The 18,629-nt window shown below is 51.2% G+C and overlaps 6 protein-coding genes across 6 annotated transcripts; 3 read left to right on the plus strand and 3 right to left on the minus strand.

Moving 5' to 3' along the window:
* Positions 1-1,750: 1,750 nt before the first annotated feature.
* Asppvi_002423 (PAN-complex poly(A)-binding subunit PAN3) lies at positions 1,751-3,672 on the plus strand (the record flags this gene model as incomplete). Its single annotated transcript, XM_043298411.1, has 4 exons — positions 1,751-2,170; positions 2,229-2,373; positions 2,424-2,579; positions 2,642-3,672. 4 exons carry the CDS (start codon positions 1,751-1,753, stop codon positions 3,670-3,672), a joined length of 1,752 nt encoding a protein of 583 aa, XP_043154346.1.
* A 599-nt stretch (positions 3,673-4,271) lies between these two features.
* Positions 4,272-5,814, minus strand: Asppvi_002424 (fasciclin domain-containing protein; the record flags this gene model as incomplete). Its single annotated transcript, XM_043298412.1, has 2 exons — positions 4,272-4,961; positions 5,017-5,814. 2 exons carry the CDS (start codon positions 5,812-5,814, stop codon positions 4,272-4,274), a joined length of 1,488 nt encoding a protein of 495 aa, XP_043154347.1.
* Positions 5,815-7,224: 1,410 nt separating this feature from the next.
* On the minus strand, positions 7,225-7,750 carry Asppvi_002425 (putative small nuclear ribonucleoprotein (LSM7); the record flags this gene model as incomplete). Its single annotated transcript, XM_043298413.1, has 3 exons — positions 7,225-7,352; positions 7,410-7,481; positions 7,534-7,750. The coding sequence occupies 3 exons, from the start codon at positions 7,748-7,750 to the stop codon at positions 7,225-7,227; spliced, it is 417 nt and encodes a 138-aa protein (XP_043154348.1).
* Positions 7,751-10,314: 2,564 nt separating this feature from the next.
* Asppvi_002426 (Zn(II)2Cys6 transcription factor domain-containing protein) lies at positions 10,315-12,322 on the plus strand (the record flags this gene model as incomplete). The annotated part of the gene is made up of 2 exons (XM_043298414.1): positions 10,315-10,933; positions 11,016-12,322. 2 exons carry the CDS (start codon positions 10,315-10,317, stop codon positions 12,320-12,322), a joined length of 1,926 nt encoding a protein of 641 aa, XP_043154349.1.
* Positions 12,323-13,335: 1,013 nt separating this feature from the next.
* Asppvi_002427 (uncharacterized protein) lies at positions 13,336-14,456 on the plus strand (the record flags this gene model as incomplete). The annotated part of the gene is made up of 3 exons (XM_043298415.1): positions 13,336-13,572; positions 13,637-14,118; positions 14,186-14,456. 3 exons carry the CDS (start codon positions 13,336-13,338, stop codon positions 14,454-14,456), a joined length of 990 nt encoding a protein of 329 aa, XP_043154350.1.
* Positions 14,457-14,601: 145 nt separating this feature from the next.
* Positions 14,602-18,404, minus strand: Asppvi_002428 (putative TGF beta receptor associated protein 1; the record flags this gene model as incomplete). The annotated part of the gene is made up of 3 exons (XM_043298416.1): positions 14,602-15,525; positions 15,584-18,177; positions 18,245-18,404. 3 exons carry the CDS (start codon positions 18,402-18,404, stop codon positions 14,602-14,604), a joined length of 3,678 nt encoding a protein of 1,225 aa, XP_043154351.1.
* Positions 18,405-18,629: the final 225 nt, after the last annotated feature.

Raw genomic sequence — 18,629 nt, forward strand, 5'->3', positions numbered from 1 at the left:
AATATGAATGTTCTCCAGGGAAGTAGTCAGTCGTATGCTATCGCGGTGTTTCAAATGGCGGGAGACCGCAATGTTGCACGAGCTCCCCAAGTTATCGAGCAATAGCTCTGGCAAAATGAACGAATTGAAGCCCAAGGTTCGATATCGATAGCTAAGAACAGCACAGTTGAAAGGAAACACTTTTCACCCAAGTGGTGGCTAGCTGTCCTCTTGGAAGCTCCGTCATCGCCGGGTTCGGGAACTTGGCGCCGGAGACGCGCGCTTCAAGCGGTTGTTGGCCCGTGCACCACCATTACGAGAGGCGGACTTGTCGAGTACTAATCAAGCCTCCCCTCCCCGCGGGCGCTTTCTCCCTCCAAGTTACCTTAACGGCCTGTGCCTTTTACGCGGCCATCCAGGGTGCGATATTGTCTCGATGCCTATCGTCTTTGCATAGTGGGCCATTGCCTAATATTGCTCGGTTGTATAGTCTCCGATCTGTTAGAGTGGAGAATTCCGCACCGATAGTCTGCCCTCTGCTTCTCACGAACCTGCCTGGCGTAATCCCCCTCGACGTTCAAGGAGATTCATTGCGGTCGAATATTTCTACCTTGGCATAGAGGAATGCGGTCTCCTCTCGATATATTCTATCGTCCAATTTTCTCATGTTATGATTCAATGGAGATCCCTTTGCGCTGATCCCCGCCAAATTGGATAAAGACATACCATGGCTTCTGCAGGGAAGCCTGCTTTGGACGATTCCCGACGCGGGACGGGGTCGCCTAAGATAAAGGCGAGAGGTCAGTTTGACTCGAGAAGGACCTTCGAACAGAGAGTCTCGTACATTGGAAGCCTCTTCGAAGTGACAATGGCCAAGTGTTATGCGACGCGAAATTGCTGACATCATATCTCCTCTGATTCTAGAAAATGCAAAGGACACTCTTTGTCGAAATATCACCATATACGGTCGTTGCCGGTATGAAGATAAAGGTGCTGCGCTTGCCCCGAGTCCATTTGCGCGTTCATAGAAACCATGAGCTTCATCTAACCTCGGCGTATCTTCGTGAAGGTTGCGCTTTCAACCATGACCCCCATAAGGTCAATTCGTCATATCAGTCGGACAGGTTGGGATCCCTTACATCGAACCCTCTGGCACCTCCTCTTCTGATAAGAGGATCAAATCGGCATTTGTAGACTGAGCGATAGCTTACATGGACGTGTTGGTAACAGCAGTAAAAAGCGCTTCAATGTCGACTCCCCCAGCTTCACACCCTCCCTCTTGTCGTCGAATGGATCATCTCCGACGAGCACACCAGCCACAACAAAGAAAATGACAACAATATCTCCAAAAGCTGCAAACGCAGCTCCGTTTCAACCTAGAAGTGTCGTTTCGCGTAAGGCTCAATCAGTCCTCTAGTCTCTAGGTGTTCTGCTAATGGGAGAAGGATCCAATGCCAGTACTCCTGGCTTGCGACAAGAGACAGTAACTCCTGACTGGACTGTAGCCGAAGTACAGGAGTTTGTTCCCCAGGGTTTTGACAATTCGCACCTGGTAAGTCGCGCCTTCCTTGGTTTTAAGTCGCGGGAGCAGAATCATATTCACTACTTGTCTGTCCGCCCACCCATCTCTCTTTGCCTCGCCTGTCCAGTTTCCTTTTCACCTCAATTCTCGCAATAGGGTCGTATTCAAAGAGCAAAAATCCTTTACCATTCATCCCCAATAATTGCGCATTAAGAAAATTGGCACATCACCTACCACAATTTACTTAGGATGGGGCATCCCTCCGCTGGCATCAGCTTGAATGCTCTTGCTGATGATTTTGACCCTAATCCCCTTCATATTCCTCCTGATTTTCCCTCCCCCTTTGGGCATCGCGCTGGACATTACACTCCCACTGAAGGCAGACCCATACCATCTGTGGAATCCTCTTGGCCTGGTACTAGAAGGCGAAAGCGCAGATCTGGTGTGCGTTTTCCAATCGCTAATCGCCCGTTTCAGGCTGCTCTTCAAGGAAATGGCAACGGCCCTATCACACCCACGAGCGCGTTTGATCCTTTCGTAACGTCTTCGACTCCGCTATCCGCAGGTGGAGCTGTTGGCCCCGTTCAGCCAAATCCATATTCTCATGACAGTGCAGCGGCACTCGGTGGTGCTGCTTTCTTCCCTGGCGCATCTGGCTTTCAACAACCTGTGAGTATCTCTGCTGTATCGGACGATTGCGCCTTTTCAATTAACTTCTTGTCGACAGGTCCAATACCATCTGTACGCTCCTATCGGCCCTCATAGCCAGAACACTCTGGGGTATCAGCGCAATGTCCACGATTTGTTCCTCCCTAATGACTTCCGCGAGGAGCTGCAGAAGAAAGCGGCAGCCACGCTGCAAACACTGCCTAGTATGTTGGTCTGAGTCCTCCAGTAATTCATCGATGCTAAACCAGTGCAGACACTCAATTACCAGCTCAGATTGACTACTTTCATTCTCTTGTGCCGCTGGACCTGAACCACCAGAAGAATGCAACTATCTTTGGCTTTCCGAGTTGGGTGTACAAAGCGCAATCCAGCAAAGATGGAAACTTTTACGCGCTCCGGAGACTAGAAGGTATGTATTCCGTCGTCATCCCTCATTCTATACCGGAAAGTCAAGGCTAAGTGTCTCTCCAGGGTTTCGGTTGACGAACGAGAAAGCGATTCGATCCGTCCAGGCTTGGAAGCGGGTGTGCAACGGTAGTGTGGTGACAGTCCACGATGCGTTCACCAGTAGAAGTTTTCAGGACAGCTCGCTGATCTTCGTTACCGACTACCATCCTCTTTCAAAGACGCTCGCCGAACAGCACCTTGGCGCCGGCCAACAAAGGTTTCAAGGTCGTCACAACGTGCACATTCCTGAACAGATTCTGTGGGGCTATATGACCCAGATTGCCAACGCATTGAAGGCCATCCATAGCAATGGTCTTGCAGCCAGAGTTATTGACGCAAGCAAGATCCTACTGACCGGCAAGAATCGCATTCGACTCAACGCCTGTGCGATCATGGATGTGGTCCAGTTCGACAGTCAGCGTACAGTTGCCGATCTTCAGCGTCAGKATCTGGTCAATTTCGGACAACTCATCGTCACGTTGGGTGCCAACTCACCGACGGTCATGCACAACCCTACGAAAGCTATGGAGCACTTTACACGTGCTTACAGTCCGCAGTTGAAGAACTCGGTATTTTGGTTGCTGAACGGCATGCAGAAAGATCAGGATCGAAATATTGACATTTTCATCACTGGTATATCTTCGCAGCTCATGTCCACTTTTGACTCGGCACTTCACTTGGATGATCAACTTACATCGGACCTGAGCCGAGAACTGGAAAATGGCCGTCTTGTGCGACTCATGACGAAGCTGAACCTCGTGAACGAACGGCCGGAATATGAGCATGACAGGCAATGGTCCGAGAATGGAGAGCGTTATTTCTTGAAAATATTCCGTGATTATGTCTTCCATCAGGTGGATGCGCAGGGCGACCCCGTCGTCGACCTGGGCCACGTGATCTCATGTTTGAACAAGCTGGATGCGGGAACAGAAGAAAAGATAACGTTGATCAGCCGGGACGAGCAGAGCTGCTTCATTGTCAGCTACAAGGAGCTGAAAAAGGCACTCGAATCTTCCTTCCAGGCGTTGATGAAACCCGCAAGAAGAATGCATTGAGCAACGCTGCTTTACCATGGGCTGCCTTTGGGGAGACTGTTCATTTTTGTGTTTGACGTCCACGAATATGTTCTCTTTTCAGACGGTGGGTTGCACGACGCTGTCCCTTGCATCCATTACGTCTCATCAGAATGCGGATGTCTGTATGAGTGATTGGATGAGAGGTGTGATGCCACCTTGCCATTCTGAGACTTACTCTCGGCCAATGTGTATTGGCAGGATGCGACAGTTTCGGATTTACAACCTTCGCTGGCTGCGCTAACAGGAATTCGCAGAGGTCGCTGTTGAGGAATTGTCCCGCAACCTATTGGTAGCAAATGACCATGACGTACTTGGAAGCTATTGGTGTGATTGATATACGAACGAGAATTCAAGTGAAACAGTTAGAAATATATTTGAAGTTACCTGGCTATAGAGAATGTCCTGCATACTACATCCGCCTCTCTGTGTCTTCGAATAGCAGTCTGGCTTTTAATATCACGGAAAATAGATAAAGAAAAGAGAGGGAACTGCAGCCTGATCACGCTAAAGGAAGGTATGATCATCAGATCATCGGCAACTATTGCTGACCAGAATCGACCGTCAGGAAATCCTGTGATTTACAGTTCAGTACCATGAGCCAACATGTCATGCATCACTTCGACCTCGCCCTCGTCTTCTTCCAACCAGTCTCCGAGACGGCTTTTAAGATCCTCAACAGTCAACTCATCATCATTGCCAGTCCATTCCGGCGCCGAATCATCGACTTTGCGAGGCGGGATCAAAACATGGTCGACAACATGCACATTGCCGTCCTTGGCCAACGCATCCGCAAAAGCCACCCGCTGGTAGCCATTGATCTTCAGCGATGCATACGGTCCAAACCGGGCGACATCGACAGCCAGCTTCCGGCCGTGCAGGAGGGTCGGCAGATCAAGATGCGTGAAGCCCTTTACACCAAACGGCTTGATCTCCCCTTTGGAGGTGTAGAAGACGTCCGAATATAGAGTTCTGTTCTGCACGATGTGGTACTGCAGCAGGGCGCGCAGGTACTTCTCGCCGGGAGGGGAGAACAGGAATGCATTGATCTTGAAGCCGAGGTGCTTGAAGGCTGAGTTGGAGGGGGCGAAGATGGTGCCGCCGTGGTGGTGGGGCGTGCTGGATTCGTTGAGGGCGGTTGCCAGGCCGGTCTTGTAGAGGCCTAGTGTGAAGGTGCTGAATTCGGTGGGGACGATGGTCAGAAGCGTGAGGGTATCTGGGGGTGGGATGAGGATGGCGTCAATGCCGTGGATGATGCCGTTTGTGGCGCCCTGTATATGTAGGTCAGTTACGTCCTCAGTTGGTATCCCTGAAAAGTGAGCTTACAATGTCTGCGGCTACGATGTGGCTGTAGTAGTTCAGCGTCAGGCCTCTCCATCCTACACGGACGGCCAGGCGCTGGGGCAGATCAGGGCCGAGAGTGGACTCGTTCAGGGTGGTTGGCACGGTGTGGCTGTGGAAGATATCTGAGGCCGAGTAGCGGCCTGGTGCGACGTGGTAGTGGAATATGGTCCGGATAACCTCCTTGGGGATCTTGGGGTGCTCATGGTCGTGGTCGTGGTCGTGATCACGGCCAGGACAGTGATGCGGGATCTTTGAGAAGGCCTCGTCGGTAGGAGCAAAGAAGGTATGGTTCGCCTTAGTGCTGTTCAAGAACTGGACCAGCTCGTCATCCTCGTCAACGATCTTGGCGAGGATGGTGGTATACTTGCTGGACTTGATCAGTTCGTAGATGGTTTTGTTGAAGGAGGGATGGTGAGGCGGGAAAGGCCGACGTGGGTGCAGGTACTGCGGCAATTGCTTGAGATCTTTGGGAAGATTCTCCGCGTCGGTGGGATGGTCGAAGAAATTCGTAATCCAGGAAGCAGCTTCAGAGGCGCCGGACTGCAGCCGTTGGGTGTTAAACGCATCGGAGGCGAGCTCAAGGGCCTCGTCTAGGGCATTTCTGAAGTCGGTCGCGGCGTCCTGGATGGAGGATTCAATGGAGGAGAGGAAGGATGTCGAGTCTTTGTTCACGCCATTTTTGTTCGTATCGAGCTCAGCAATGTCACTTAAGACCTGCTCATTTGGGATGACGATGGCGGCACAGAGCGGAAGCACTGGCCAGAGACGGTAGAGCTTCATATCGTCAGTGGATAACTTTTCTCTACAGAATCATATACACAGGTAGATAAAATATGATATAAAACCCGCAACTGTACTTACGAGTGCCACAGATCATATTTAAGGCAGCTCAAGCACATCATGACATATAGTATGATGACGAAGCCGATGGTGGAATCTCCGGAAGCGCTTACAGTGCATAGATCAATCAACCCAATCAAACAAGCAAGGGGCGATCGAAAAGATCAGCCAAACTTTCATTGAACAAGGATAATTCCATGAATATCCATGAATTCCCATGTCAATGACAGTCTTACCCAATCATTTCTAACCCCGAGGCAATCGTATTCGTACTTGAGCCTGGCCCAGTGGACCTAGATTAGCTTTGGGCTGTGGAGATTCCATGACGACAGGACAACGGCTATAGGAGCAATTAGGGTGATGGTTCTCTGCGCCAATAGGCTCTGGGCTTGTTGCATAATAACACCAATATAGCTTAAGATGAATAATAAGGAATGGTGAATTCACTCTAGTTTCAGTGAGATATAGACTCGTGGTTGACAGTCTGGATCATGCTAAGTGGATACTTACTATCCATGACGGCCTGGTATGCCATCAGACATCTGCCTAAAGCTAAGGCATAGTACTGATTATGGTGAGGATTCCGATATCTCCCTCTTGACTAGGCCACTCCCAGCAATAAGCATCAATTGAAAAGTACTTCCAGAAGAATATCTGTATGTTTCTTCCAGTGGCATACTATATGTGCTCCGCCAATGCTTGCAGCGGTGAAAGCCAAAAAGATCACCATCGGATACTAGACAGCCATGCCTCGTCGTCCAGGGATAATGCAAATTGGTAAAGTCAGCAGACACTCTCCACAGTGAGTTTTAATAAAGCCTTTCGACACTTTCGATAGGCAGAGATCCACATAGGACCTTATCAATTCAGTTTCTCGAACACAGATGTGGTCGGCCAAGATACTACGATTGGTCCATATGTCTGCCAAGCACGACAGAAATGTTGGCACGTTAATTAATGAGTTCAAAGTATTGTATATCTGTTACATGACATTGTATGCTGGATCAAAGACAGACGCAGAATATGCAGTCATTCATGAATCCCATATTTGCATGACTTGGGAAATCCATCTACCCGACACATGCACATCTTCATGCTGCAGAAGCCTTCGATGTATATGTGAAAGGGCGAGGGCTGGCTCTTTGATTTCTTTCACTGACTTGTCAAAGACAAATGACCTTCCAGGACGAGCTCTGGAGGACGAGAGACAAAGGAAAGTAGAATCGGAGCCGAGAGCGCGGGCGTCGTGTATCACAAGAGGTCCGCACTTTCTTCACGGAGAGCCTGACGAGACGACACAAGATGAGAAGGATCTTTCACTTTCTTAGAGAGCTGATACGTTCGCCTAATCTATTCTTCTTGCTGGACGAAGGGATTGGCGATCTCCTCGCTGCCGTCGGCCGGAGAAATCAACACAATCAGAGTGCCGCGGGCGACGATGAGACCAAGGGAGCGAGCAGTTTCATTTCCCTCGTCATCTAGATAGGGGACGTTAGGCACTTCACCCAACTTTGAGATGCTGTTCAGTCACTTACCACGCATGGTTTCCTTGACATCATCCAACACCAGGTTCATCAGCTGATCATAACCCTTGAGCATGCCGATAACTAGAATTGATCTTAGTTGGCAAGAAGAACAATCAGTTGGTGATAAACTTACCCTCTCGTCCTCCGTTAAACTTCACCTTCACCTCCTTGTCCATATACTTCGACAAATCAAGAATGTTCTCCTTCTTGGGCTTCTCCTGCTGCTGTTGCGCACCGCCACCTGCACCGCCACCCCTGTGCTGGGAGGAGTGAGCACCGCCACGACCGCCAGACCTGTCGTGACCTCCGCCGCGGCTACGACCACCCCGGAAAGAGCCTCGTTCGGACATGGCTTGGCTAGCCTGGATTGTCTGGTGATCTGATCTAAAGAATTTGTTTATTTAATTGGGTGTTGTTTTTTAATGGTTTGATTCTCGTCTGATCTGGCTTATTAATAAAATGTTAAAAAAAGGTTAAAAGAAGAGAGGGGATGGAGGTGGGACGGGGAGAAAGACACGCGCGGAAGAACATGAATGAGGGGATCTGGAATCGATGGATGGATTGAATTGGACGCGATGTGCTGGCAGGTTCAGAAAGAGGGGCGTGATCTGACCTTTCTGGGTAGTTTCAAACTGGCTGCCCTGGCTCTCTAAAGTGCAGGATGACCCGAAGGGGTAGAGTAGCACCAGTGAGGGGAGTCACCTGCAACTTACAGGCGAGATAACTGTGATAGGCGGAGGTTGAGTATGAGTAAGGTAGCTGTGAGTATGAGGGATTTTCGAAGAGGGGACGAGGGGTCAACAAAAATGGGCGGTGATAATAATAGGTTCACTATTGCCGTCTTCTACCCTAAGGCCGTGTCCAGATTGTGTAGCCCACACATATGGAGTACATAACTAATCACTGGTGGAAGCAAGAAAATTTTGGGCTAGTCACTTGACATTTTGCATTCTGGCGGTACGTATTGKCCTTTCCCCCTTGAGTAGTGACCTTACCCGAAGGAGCCTCTTTAGGTTCTCACAGCTGGTAATCTTACCTTAATATTCGTGTCGAACCAGCCCGTACCTCAAGAATACTCCTCCTGTATTCTGCGCTATACTGCTTTTGCTACCAGCAACACAGGTAGGAGGCAAGTGTCCGACATTTGTTGGATCAAAGTGTCAACCTTAGGCAACATTTTTATACGCAGAATTTGTATTACACCTACTGTATTGTTACATGAGACGGGCGGAGCGCAACTCCATTTCCCTTGGTCTCAGTAAGAGTCTCCTGCCTTTGAATGCGAGGCCTTAAAAGATATGATCAATAGACTTCGTGCTTCATGCTCTCAGTTGGGACACAAAGTATTGGTTTCCACTTTGCCCAGGACCACCTGAAAGGATGAGCCTACTCGTGAATGGACGTGTAGCGATAAATCGCTCTTGTCGCGTCATCCCAACAACGTGTCTGGCACTGCCAGGTCCGTTGATCCAGTCCGTCCGCAAGGGGTTCTGGCCAACTGAGGCCATCATCGGCTTCAAGAACTGCTAGTAGAGAGCTGTCCAATTACTGCAATGACGACTTTTGATTATCTGTACCATGTTACTCCTTCAAGTAAAGATTTTCCCGTCTTCTACTTTACAGAATGCTCTATGATCCTGCGTAATTCGGAGGAAATTCTGATGCCTAGGCTAGGTACCTACCTACTTAGGTAGTGCTGGGCTGTACGGTAATTACCCGTCTTTTCCGATTTCCCGAGCCACAGCGAATTGCCAGCGGAACAGGCCGGCGGGACTCCGCTCCCTGACGTTTGCAAAGAATCCAGCTCCCATCACAGTCAAATGGAAAGCATCAAAATGAGCCTGGACGACGCGCGAAACTTTCAGACTGTTGTCAGACTTCTGATTCTCTTCTTTCTTTTGCGTTCTCGCCAGTAGTTTGATTTGTTACTTAATATTCATCATCCCTGGTCTATAAGTCTGTCTACAAATGCTGCTCCGATCGCACCCATCTTTAGATGTGTGGCCTAAGGCAATGATTATCTAGTGTAGAAGGACTCCGAGGAGGTGTCCAGTTCCGCCATCCGCGCCATCACCACCCCCCCATGTTCGTTTCCCATCGTCATCAGGTATTTGTGGCCATTCAGATGGTCCAATAATAGCGCTCTTTCGTCCTTGTTCGCTCTTTCTGGCCGTCCATCCCATCCACCCTTCTTTGTCCAACCCGTGCCTGTTAGAAATATACTCCGAAGGCCCTCCTATCTATCCATGTACAGATGACAGTACTCCCGGCCGTACTCCGTATCTACCTACCAACTACCTAGCACCTAGCTATCTACCTGTCAGCTTGGATACCCGACAACCACTAATTGGCCTGTCACTGTGTCTCTGCCATCCCGTCCGCCTCTCCACCTCCTCGGCGTCTTCCTCTTCTTCTTCCTCTTCCTCCTCCTGTTGTCCTCTCCTCCCTCTCTCCCCCCGGATCTCTCTGGCCCCCTTTTATGTCCTAACATTTTTCTCCAAACGCTCATCTTAGCTGCTGTCGTTTTCTAATTCTTTTCTCCTGTCGTATCTGCTCCGTCTCTTTCTACGTCTTGCATACTCTCCGCCTTCTTTTCACCCACCCTTCATAACTCATTGTTTGTTGGGGTTCCCTATTACCTAACTCGAAAAGATTTCCTCGCAGCCCAGTGGCTACTTTGGAATCCGCAGCTGGAGCCTTATGCTCCGCCGTCGCTCACCATCGATCGCCATTTGACCTTTTTTTCCCTCATCGCCTAATTCTCTCCATCCCCGCAAGCGCTCGATTTTCTGATTTCGATTTTTCTTCCGCGATAGCACCAACTCCTCTCTAAACCTTTTCACCGTCTTTCTCATCATTTCACTTATCCTGCTCCCCTGGGTGTATCACTGGACCGCACACGTTGCAACGCTTCATGGAGTCCAGACCCCCAGCGGCGGCAGAGCCGTCGAACAAACGGCCCAGGTCGCCGTCCGGCGACTACCATCCGATTGCTTCCAAAGTACCTAAGAGCCATTCGAACCATCTCCAGATCAACTACCTCGCTCGTCAGTACCCGGACAATCTGCCTCTAGTCTCTCTCGATGATACTATGCCAGCTATTTTACACCTCGTCGGCGAATACGACGGCGTGCTTCATCGCCACGAAAGTATCGCGGGTAACCTCGGCGCATGTCCTCTGGGACCCATCTTGATCAAGCGTTTCGAGCGCCTGTTTGACGGCCCTCCTCGTGTACTCAAGTCGCACGGTAAAGAACCCCCTAACGTCACCTGGTTGGATGTCGTCGAATTTGCCAAGAGCAAGCCGGAACAGTTCAATCTGGAGAAGTCGCGCAATGGAGTGCGCGTCTGCCAGTTCTATACCAAGCAGTGTCGAGTTGAGATCAGCGAGGAAGACTATGTGCTTATTGCATCCGGGATGCCACAGAAGATGATCCCGCCGCAGCCGATCATCGAGGACGAGGAGAAAGAATTGGGCGCGCTGGAGATCTTGGAGAAGAATTTGCAGCAGATTATTCAAGTTGCCGATCAAGGTTGGTTCATAACTCCCTTCAAATGTGTTCATGTGGTCTCCTTTAGTGGCGCCGGAAGCTTACTAGTGTGTCCTTACTGCAGTATCGGCTCGAGCTAGACAGCTCAATCATCGTTTGAAAAATCGCAGAACGGCTATTGTCACGCGCAGGGAAAATGACGTCTCTCTCAAGGCCCATCACCCGCCCCAACCCCATCAAATACCCCAATCACAGCAGCCTCGTTCACTCAGTCCGATTTGGCGCGAGGCGACTGGCGCGGTTCCAAACCCGCTCAATGGCAATCCTCCGTCCAACGCTCACTCCCCCTCCACTGGATTTGTCGCTGTGAATACCGCCCGTATGAATCCCGGAGAACCCCCCGTGGAGGAAAACGCGCTGTCGTCGCAGTTTATGTTCTCCCACTCAAACACAGACAATGTTACCATCATCAATGGAACGTCCATCAAAGGCGCATCTCCCACGACACGTGCCGAGCTAATGAAAAAGTTCTTCACTACGCAAGATCGGCAAGCGCGCAGCTACGAAGAGTCCACAGGATCAGCTAACCGGCAGTCGTCACGGCCGCGGCCGAGAGCGTCGGACGCTGGGGACTACAATATGTACAACCCCGCACCTGCTACCGTCGCGATACCCAGTACGCCGTCGTCATTACTGCCTCCGCCCAAGGCCAACAATATGGAGAAGGACGATGGCGGTCCATTCAAGATGGAAATGGTTGCCCGCATGGAGGAGTTACAACGGGGAGAGCGTATTCTCCCACCCTGCGATCGCTGCCGTCGGCTTCACATGGATTGTTTGAAGAATTTGACCGCATGCATGGGCTGCACGAAAAAGCATGCCAAGTGTTCCTGGAAGGATGTCAAGGAGGAGGAATTGCGCGAGGCGCGGTTGGACGGCACAACTCGTGAGCTCGGAGACAGCGCTCAGTCGAAAGACTCTCCCGCTGCCCCCACTCCCGCCTCGGCTCCAACCCCTGGAGCCATGTCAATGAACACCACCTCTGCTGCACCGACCCCAGCGTCTGTGGGTCACGCTCCAGAGCACGACCGACCACGGGAGGAAGGCGGCGTGACCTACAACAGTAGAAGAGATTCCGCACCCACGGGGGGACCCGCGCCGGGGACCCCCTCGCTCAAGGATACCGCTCCCCGACGTGCAATGAGTGAGATCCATGGTAGCGCGGTGGCTAATCATGACAGACGCGTCAGCATCAATCGCAACAACGATCCGGTGCCTGATGACGACGACCCAGACGCCAACTCCCGGCTCATGCAAGCGATCATGGACACGGTGGACCATCATGCGCGGGTGGCCGCTGCTGTCAAGGAAAATGGTCATGAGCAGATGAGCAGTGATCGAGAACGAGAACGCAAGCTAGTGAGAGCTTAAGCTCATTTCTCTTCTTGGCCCTGCGACTTGGTTTCGTTTTTTTTTAATAACTTCTGGGGATCTGAGCAGGCATCGAGATCCATGTTTGATTAGGTGAACAATTTCTGTACTTATCCATTGAGTCTGTACTGTTTGAGCGAGTTCAGCGGATATCCCTGGGTGATTGTATTTGGACTATATTCTCTATAAATTGACAGCATCATGCGACTCTACCTAACGGTTCGTGTAGAGAACTATGAGCTATATCGGCTAGGACTTAACCGGCAGGAAAAGACATTACCCGTTTGACGGAGAGAAGCACAGCTGATGCGACAGAATGGCACTGACGCAGCTGTATCTCGATGAAGAATTGACTGTGCACACATAACAATGACCATTGAACTTACGTAGAGTTACTTATGATCATAATCAATGACCACCTCATCTAAGGCGAAGTGGGAAACCCCGCAAGCACCCTGGATCTGTCGGATTTACGGATCGGCATATAAAGCTGAGAAGAGCCTGAGGCGGAAAGTGTCGTGTCTGAGGCTGCACTGATTGGTGGCCGCATGCTGACCGCTTTCGAGAACAAGTCGGCAGAACGCCAAAAAGGGGAACCAGGCCCGGGGGAATTCCGGCCCCAGTATAGATGGGGATGACGATGATGAAGATGATGATGATCTTGTCCTAGGTGGTGCGTGAGAGTACCCCTCAGGTAGTTATCTCAGAAAGCTTCGGAAATAGTAGTATTTGCGGGGTATTGCCGATTCGTCGACCAGACCAATGATGGACCAGGTCAATCCAGCAAGCCGTTGCTTATACATCTATTACCCATCAATCCATCGGCTCGTCACCTCCCTCACGGAACCGGTGGTCATTGCGGGGTGGTGTTTTCTTCGTGCCGAGTTGGACAATGGGCTGATGGGACTGGGCTATTAAACTTGATGGACCCCGTCGTTGAAGAGCTTGAGCATTCGTCTCGGCTTTAGACTCTATTTGGTTAATTGTTCTGTTGTTTCATACAAACTTTCGTCATGGACCCCTCACAAGTCAAGATCCCCCCTATGAAAGACCTCACGGTCGACAACATCACCGAGAACGTTATCCGGATCAATTCTCTCTGCGAAGATGAACGCATGAAATACGTCCTCGAGCGTCTGGTCACGCATCTCCACGACTTCGCCCGCGAGACCCGACTTAGCTCCCAGGAATGGATGACCGGACTCACCTTCTTGAAGGAGGTGGGCCAGATCTCCTCCGATGTACGACAGGTACGTATCTGCCCCAGCACTCTTGTAATAAACACACACAGAGGAACTAACGCAAGGGGAAAAGGAATTCATCCTTCTCTCTGACGTCCTCGGCCTCTCCATCCTCGTCGACTCAATCGACCACCCTAAGCCCGCCGGCTCAACCGAAGGCACCGTCCTCGGCCCCTTCCACACCCACGAAGCCGAAGAGATCACCCAGGGCGGCCTGATGTCCCACGATCCCAAAGGCGAGCCGCTCCTCGTCGTCTGCACCATCAAAGACACAAACGGGAACGCGCTCGAGGGCGTCAAGGTCGATATCTGGGAGACCGACTCAACGGGCCACTACGACGTGCAGTATGCCGGCCGCGACGGGCCCGACGGGCGCTGCATCATGCGCAGCGACAAGGACGGCGTATTCTGGTTCAATGCTATCACGCCCGTGCCGTATCCGATCCCACACGATGGGCCCGTGGGTAAGCTGTTGAAGAAGCTACATCGGCATCCGTATCGCCCCTCGCACATGCATTTCATGTTCGAGAAGGAGGGGTATGATCATTTGATTACGTATGTTCTGTTCTTCTTCCCCCCTTCTCTATCCGTAAAGTGGAACAGGGCTAATGCATTGTTGCAGTGCTCTTTACCTCCGTAACGACCCCTACGAGACCTCCGACGCTGTCTTCGGCGTCAAAAACTCCCTCATCGTGGATATCGGCAAGGCGGGCCCCGAATACGCAAAGAAGTATAACGTGCCCGAAGACCACGCCCTGCTCACCTACGAGTTTATCCTCGTTACCGACCAGGAGACCGCTGATCTACGCGCAAAGAACTCCAAGGAGGCGCTGGATAAATTGGGCCGGAAGGTTCGCATCGTCAATGGGTTACCGGTGCCGGACCTGGATTGAAGAGATTAGCTATCTTTGCACCTTTGTTTTTTACCTGTACATATTGAACAGTCTTGCGAGATGTGATCATGAGTATAATACCATTATTCATTACAAAAGTCGTCGCTGTAGGGATGGTATATACAATGAGGTCAATATGCACGTATCACAGCCCGGATTGTGAAGCTTCCACCATATCCCCGAAGTCACTTCCGCCGTCGGTCACTTGCACCGCTGCTGAATTTCTGTTGGCATCACCAGCTGCAGCATCCTTCAACCTTCTCACCCCGGAATCGTCCTCTACCCACCCACCAACTTTCTCCATTCCTTCAATATACTCCGCGCCAATACGCAAGTTCACACTCGCGCTGAGCGCCCGCTCGATCCGCGCTTCTCGCGTCTGCGAAACCAGGACCCGGAAGACATGCGCCAGGAATCCGCTCAGAATATCCACGCTCCAATCATCGGGAATCAGCTGCAGGACATCTTTGATGTCGAACCAAGCAGCAAACCGTGCCAGGAGATCACTCGTCCGCTCGATCCGCTCTGACACGTCCTGGATCTGAAGGAATTCATCTAGAAGATACCGAAAGAGCTCTGACTGGTGTGACCTGTCAGCGAGTTCGACCGTCCCTGCTGAGCTGGTACTGCGAGGTCCGCCAAAGAGGCAGTAGCGTACGGCCGAGTCATAGTCGCCAAGCCCGTGCGTAAGAAGCCGGAGGGCCTCCCGGTGGCGGCCCTGCAAGCCATCCAGAATAACCGACTCGGAGACGAGATCATCCTGAAAGGGTTCGATCCGGGCGAGGACCGCAGGAATTGAATATGTCAGTTTGGAGGGTGATGGCGTCGAAGAGAATTGGCTACTGCTCCCTCCGCCGAGCAACTGCAGCAGCCGAAGTCGCGACTGCCACCAAGGTTCCGAGGGGGTGTTTGCCATTATGAAGTTCATGTACGTCGGTTTAGGGGGCCGCAAGGCGCGGTAGGTTGAGTAGGATTCTGCAAGAGACTCCCGAGCGGCGGGCGAGGACTCGAGGACTGATAGGACAGTATCCAGGTAGTAACTGAGAAGGTCGTCCGCATATTGCGTGTACTGCATATGTTAGGCGTTCGAACAACGTGTACCAGTAAGAAAGCATGTTGGAACTCACATTCTTTGCAAAAACGAGATGCTCCAGATACACCTGGACTGCGTTGGGGGCGCGCTCTTTCAACATTTTTACGACATCAGCCGGCTCGAGTTTAACCCTACTTGTTTTGTCTGCGAAGACCTGGATTCCAAGTTGAGGGTTACGCCCAGCAAGCCACGACCCGTACTCCTCGACGAGTTGTGCGTCTTTGATCTTGACGAGATATTTGCGCATCTGCGCTTCAATGCCCGACCCAGTCACCTCCCCGCCCACATTTTCTTCTCCTTCGATGATTCTTCGCCATGTCTTGAGAACATTTCTTGACATTTTCTGGCTCTGATACAGCCGGCTGAGAACGTAGAGTCTCCGGTAACTCTCTAATAGCGCCACAGCCCTGTCGAAGCTGCCTTTCCAGGTATCAACAAGCTTATTCAGCTCCGCGCGGATTGGAGAGTCCGGACGCTGCTCCATCGCCAATTGAGAATCCTGGTCCAGGAGCAAATGCAACAGAGCTGCATCGACGCTATCAAAGACATAGGTCTCATCAGCGATGCTGCCATAACCCCTCTTCTGCTGCCATGAAAGGAGAAAGCGTTTGATCATGTTCACGACTTCATCATCGAGAGCATTGAGATCTTTGTATTGTTCGTCTGCTTTTTCAAGGCGCTGTAGATAAACCTCCGCAATCTGCGCTAGCCCTCCATGAACCCAGATACCCTGCGGGCCCTGCAAGACTTCTGGACGCAGCTGTGGGATCAACAAGAGAACAATCCGCGGATCCAACCCGCCAGTAATCAGCACCCTTTCCGTTACCTGAATTGCCGCCCCCTTTCGAGCAGCTGCATCCATGAAGAGCAGGTCACCAAAAAGAAGGAGGCTTGACTTTTGTTTCAGGAAATTGAGTCCCAAGAACTCGGCTTCAGAGCGCGGCTCGGCGGCCTGAACTTCTTCGAAAACATCCAGAATAGGATCCCTTTTCAAATCCCCGTACATGAGCTCCTTTGAACCCTGGCCATCTTGCAAAGCACCATCAAGCCATGTTGTCAATGGATTTCTAACCACTCGCCAGATCCGACGCCCAGACCACATTACCAAGCTGCTTTGAGTCTGACCCAGAGCCCGGGCGAATTTGGCTTCTTCGTTATTGCGTTCTGCTTCCCACCCCCGCTCTGACGACCCATCGCCCTTCCTTACTCCATCAGAATCAGTCAATTCTTGGGACTCGAACAATTCCTTCTCCTTCTGAAGCTGCTCAATGGAAGCCTGGGTCCTTGGATCTGTCACTGGTATGTGAGGAGACAAGGAGGGCGTCTTCAGGCGAACCATCTGTAACAAGCTCCCAAGCTCACCGAATTCGAGTTGACTGGAGCTCATTGTATGACAGATTCCCACAGGACAAGACGGCATGTCCTCGGCCGAAGGTACCTCTAGCCAGCTCCTACGGTTCTTCTCCTCCTCCCTTGGATCGACGTCCCACGGTTGTACTTCCAACCACTTGCAGCGTTTCCCATCTTGTTCTGTCTCTATGACCGCAAGGATGTATTGATCGTGCGTATTCTCAGTCGACTCGACAAGGTTGTTCTCTTCGCCGCTATCGATTACAATGTACTCAGGATAACGGTGGAAATTGAGCGTGCCACGCGGTACAACGTCTCCATCTAGATTGACAAACATTCCAACTCCAGGTTCTTTTTCTTCTGTTCCGGTAACTAACAGAAATTCCGACGGCGTTGGGGACACAATGTGAGGCTTTAACTGCTTCGGCAAGGGAGGAAGCGGTTTTGTGTCACTGACGGAGCCAGGCTGTAGTTCGCCTGCTCGGTTTTCAATAGATGTTCGCGGCGATGCACTGCGACTTCGGTCTTGCGAAACTGATCGTCTCGGCATCCCGGAATCTGGAGAGAGTTCTGGCGTCGCAGAGCGCGACCGGTCATGCTGAAGGTGCGGCAAATTTGGTTGAAGCATACCAACGAGTGTATTCGAGCTAGAGCTCCTGGCATGAGTTCGGGCTCCTTGAGGCGTTGGAGATGGAGCTGAAGGCATATCCTCCACATGGCCCGACTCGAACGCTTCGTTAGACGAGGATATAGGAAATAGAGGTATCTTTTGCTGATGCTCCACATCAAGCAATGAGTAGGCATGCGAGTCAGCGGCACAGGCAATTGTTCCTCTTCGTAATGCCATGAGACAGCCAGGAAACTCAATGTTTCTGATGCGTCGAGCATCGTCCCCAATCCTAACCAGCATCATTCGACTTTGCGCTCCGATCAGAACAACGGGCGGTTCAGCACCATTTGTATCTGCATTCAGGTCAAGACCACCGATCCAGCGACAGTTGTTAACTTTCGTATTATTGAATGCCGGGCTGAGCTCAGGTAGCAGATAGAAAGTAACCGTCCCGTTGCAGAGCACGCATGCTTTGTTGACGGTTGGAAGTAGAACAATTTGCTGAATCCCAGGGTGTTTTGTTGCCAATGGGGCATTTTGAGAGAATGGAATGGGTAGTCTCGAGGCCAGGATGAAGGACGGTTCGTTGGACCTGTCAGAGGGGTCCGGTGGGAGGCAGACGAAATGAAGGATCTCCGCAGAGGAAGTTCCGATGTAGAGATTGTCATCTGAGGATCAAAACTCGTCAGTTCACCTCCTTTTCCAGAAACACAAAACAGCGAGTTCAGAGCTTACTCCAGTACTCGACACAGGTAATGTAGACATCGTCAGTCGTGGGATCTTCGGCGGACAAGGGCACCTGGTCTAACAGAGACCGGAGCACATAGGGGGCTGTTTTTGGAGAGGTAATTTTCCTCCTTTTGCGAGGGCTAATGCCGTCATCGTCCGTCACCATAGTGAGACCAGCTCTGGCGCTTTCAAGACAGATCAGTTATAAAACATGAAGGAGAACAACGACAGTATGTCCTGGAGCTCGGCGGAGTTGATGCCTCAAAGAGTGGGTCCAGGCTTGGGGGTTCTGCTATGTCAGCAGCCGAGCTTAACTAAGTTAACTAGTTAACTAACTAGTTCTAATAATAATGGAGACATCTTGGCCGTTCCAGTGCATCCCAAACATCGT

The sequence above is a fragment of the Aspergillus pseudoviridinutans genome, assembly GCF_018340605.1.
Source record: "Aspergillus pseudoviridinutans IFM 55266 DNA, scaffold_2, whole genome shotgun sequence".
Classification (NCBI taxonomy): domain Eukaryota; kingdom Fungi; phylum Ascomycota; class Eurotiomycetes; order Eurotiales; family Aspergillaceae; genus Aspergillus; species Aspergillus pseudoviridinutans.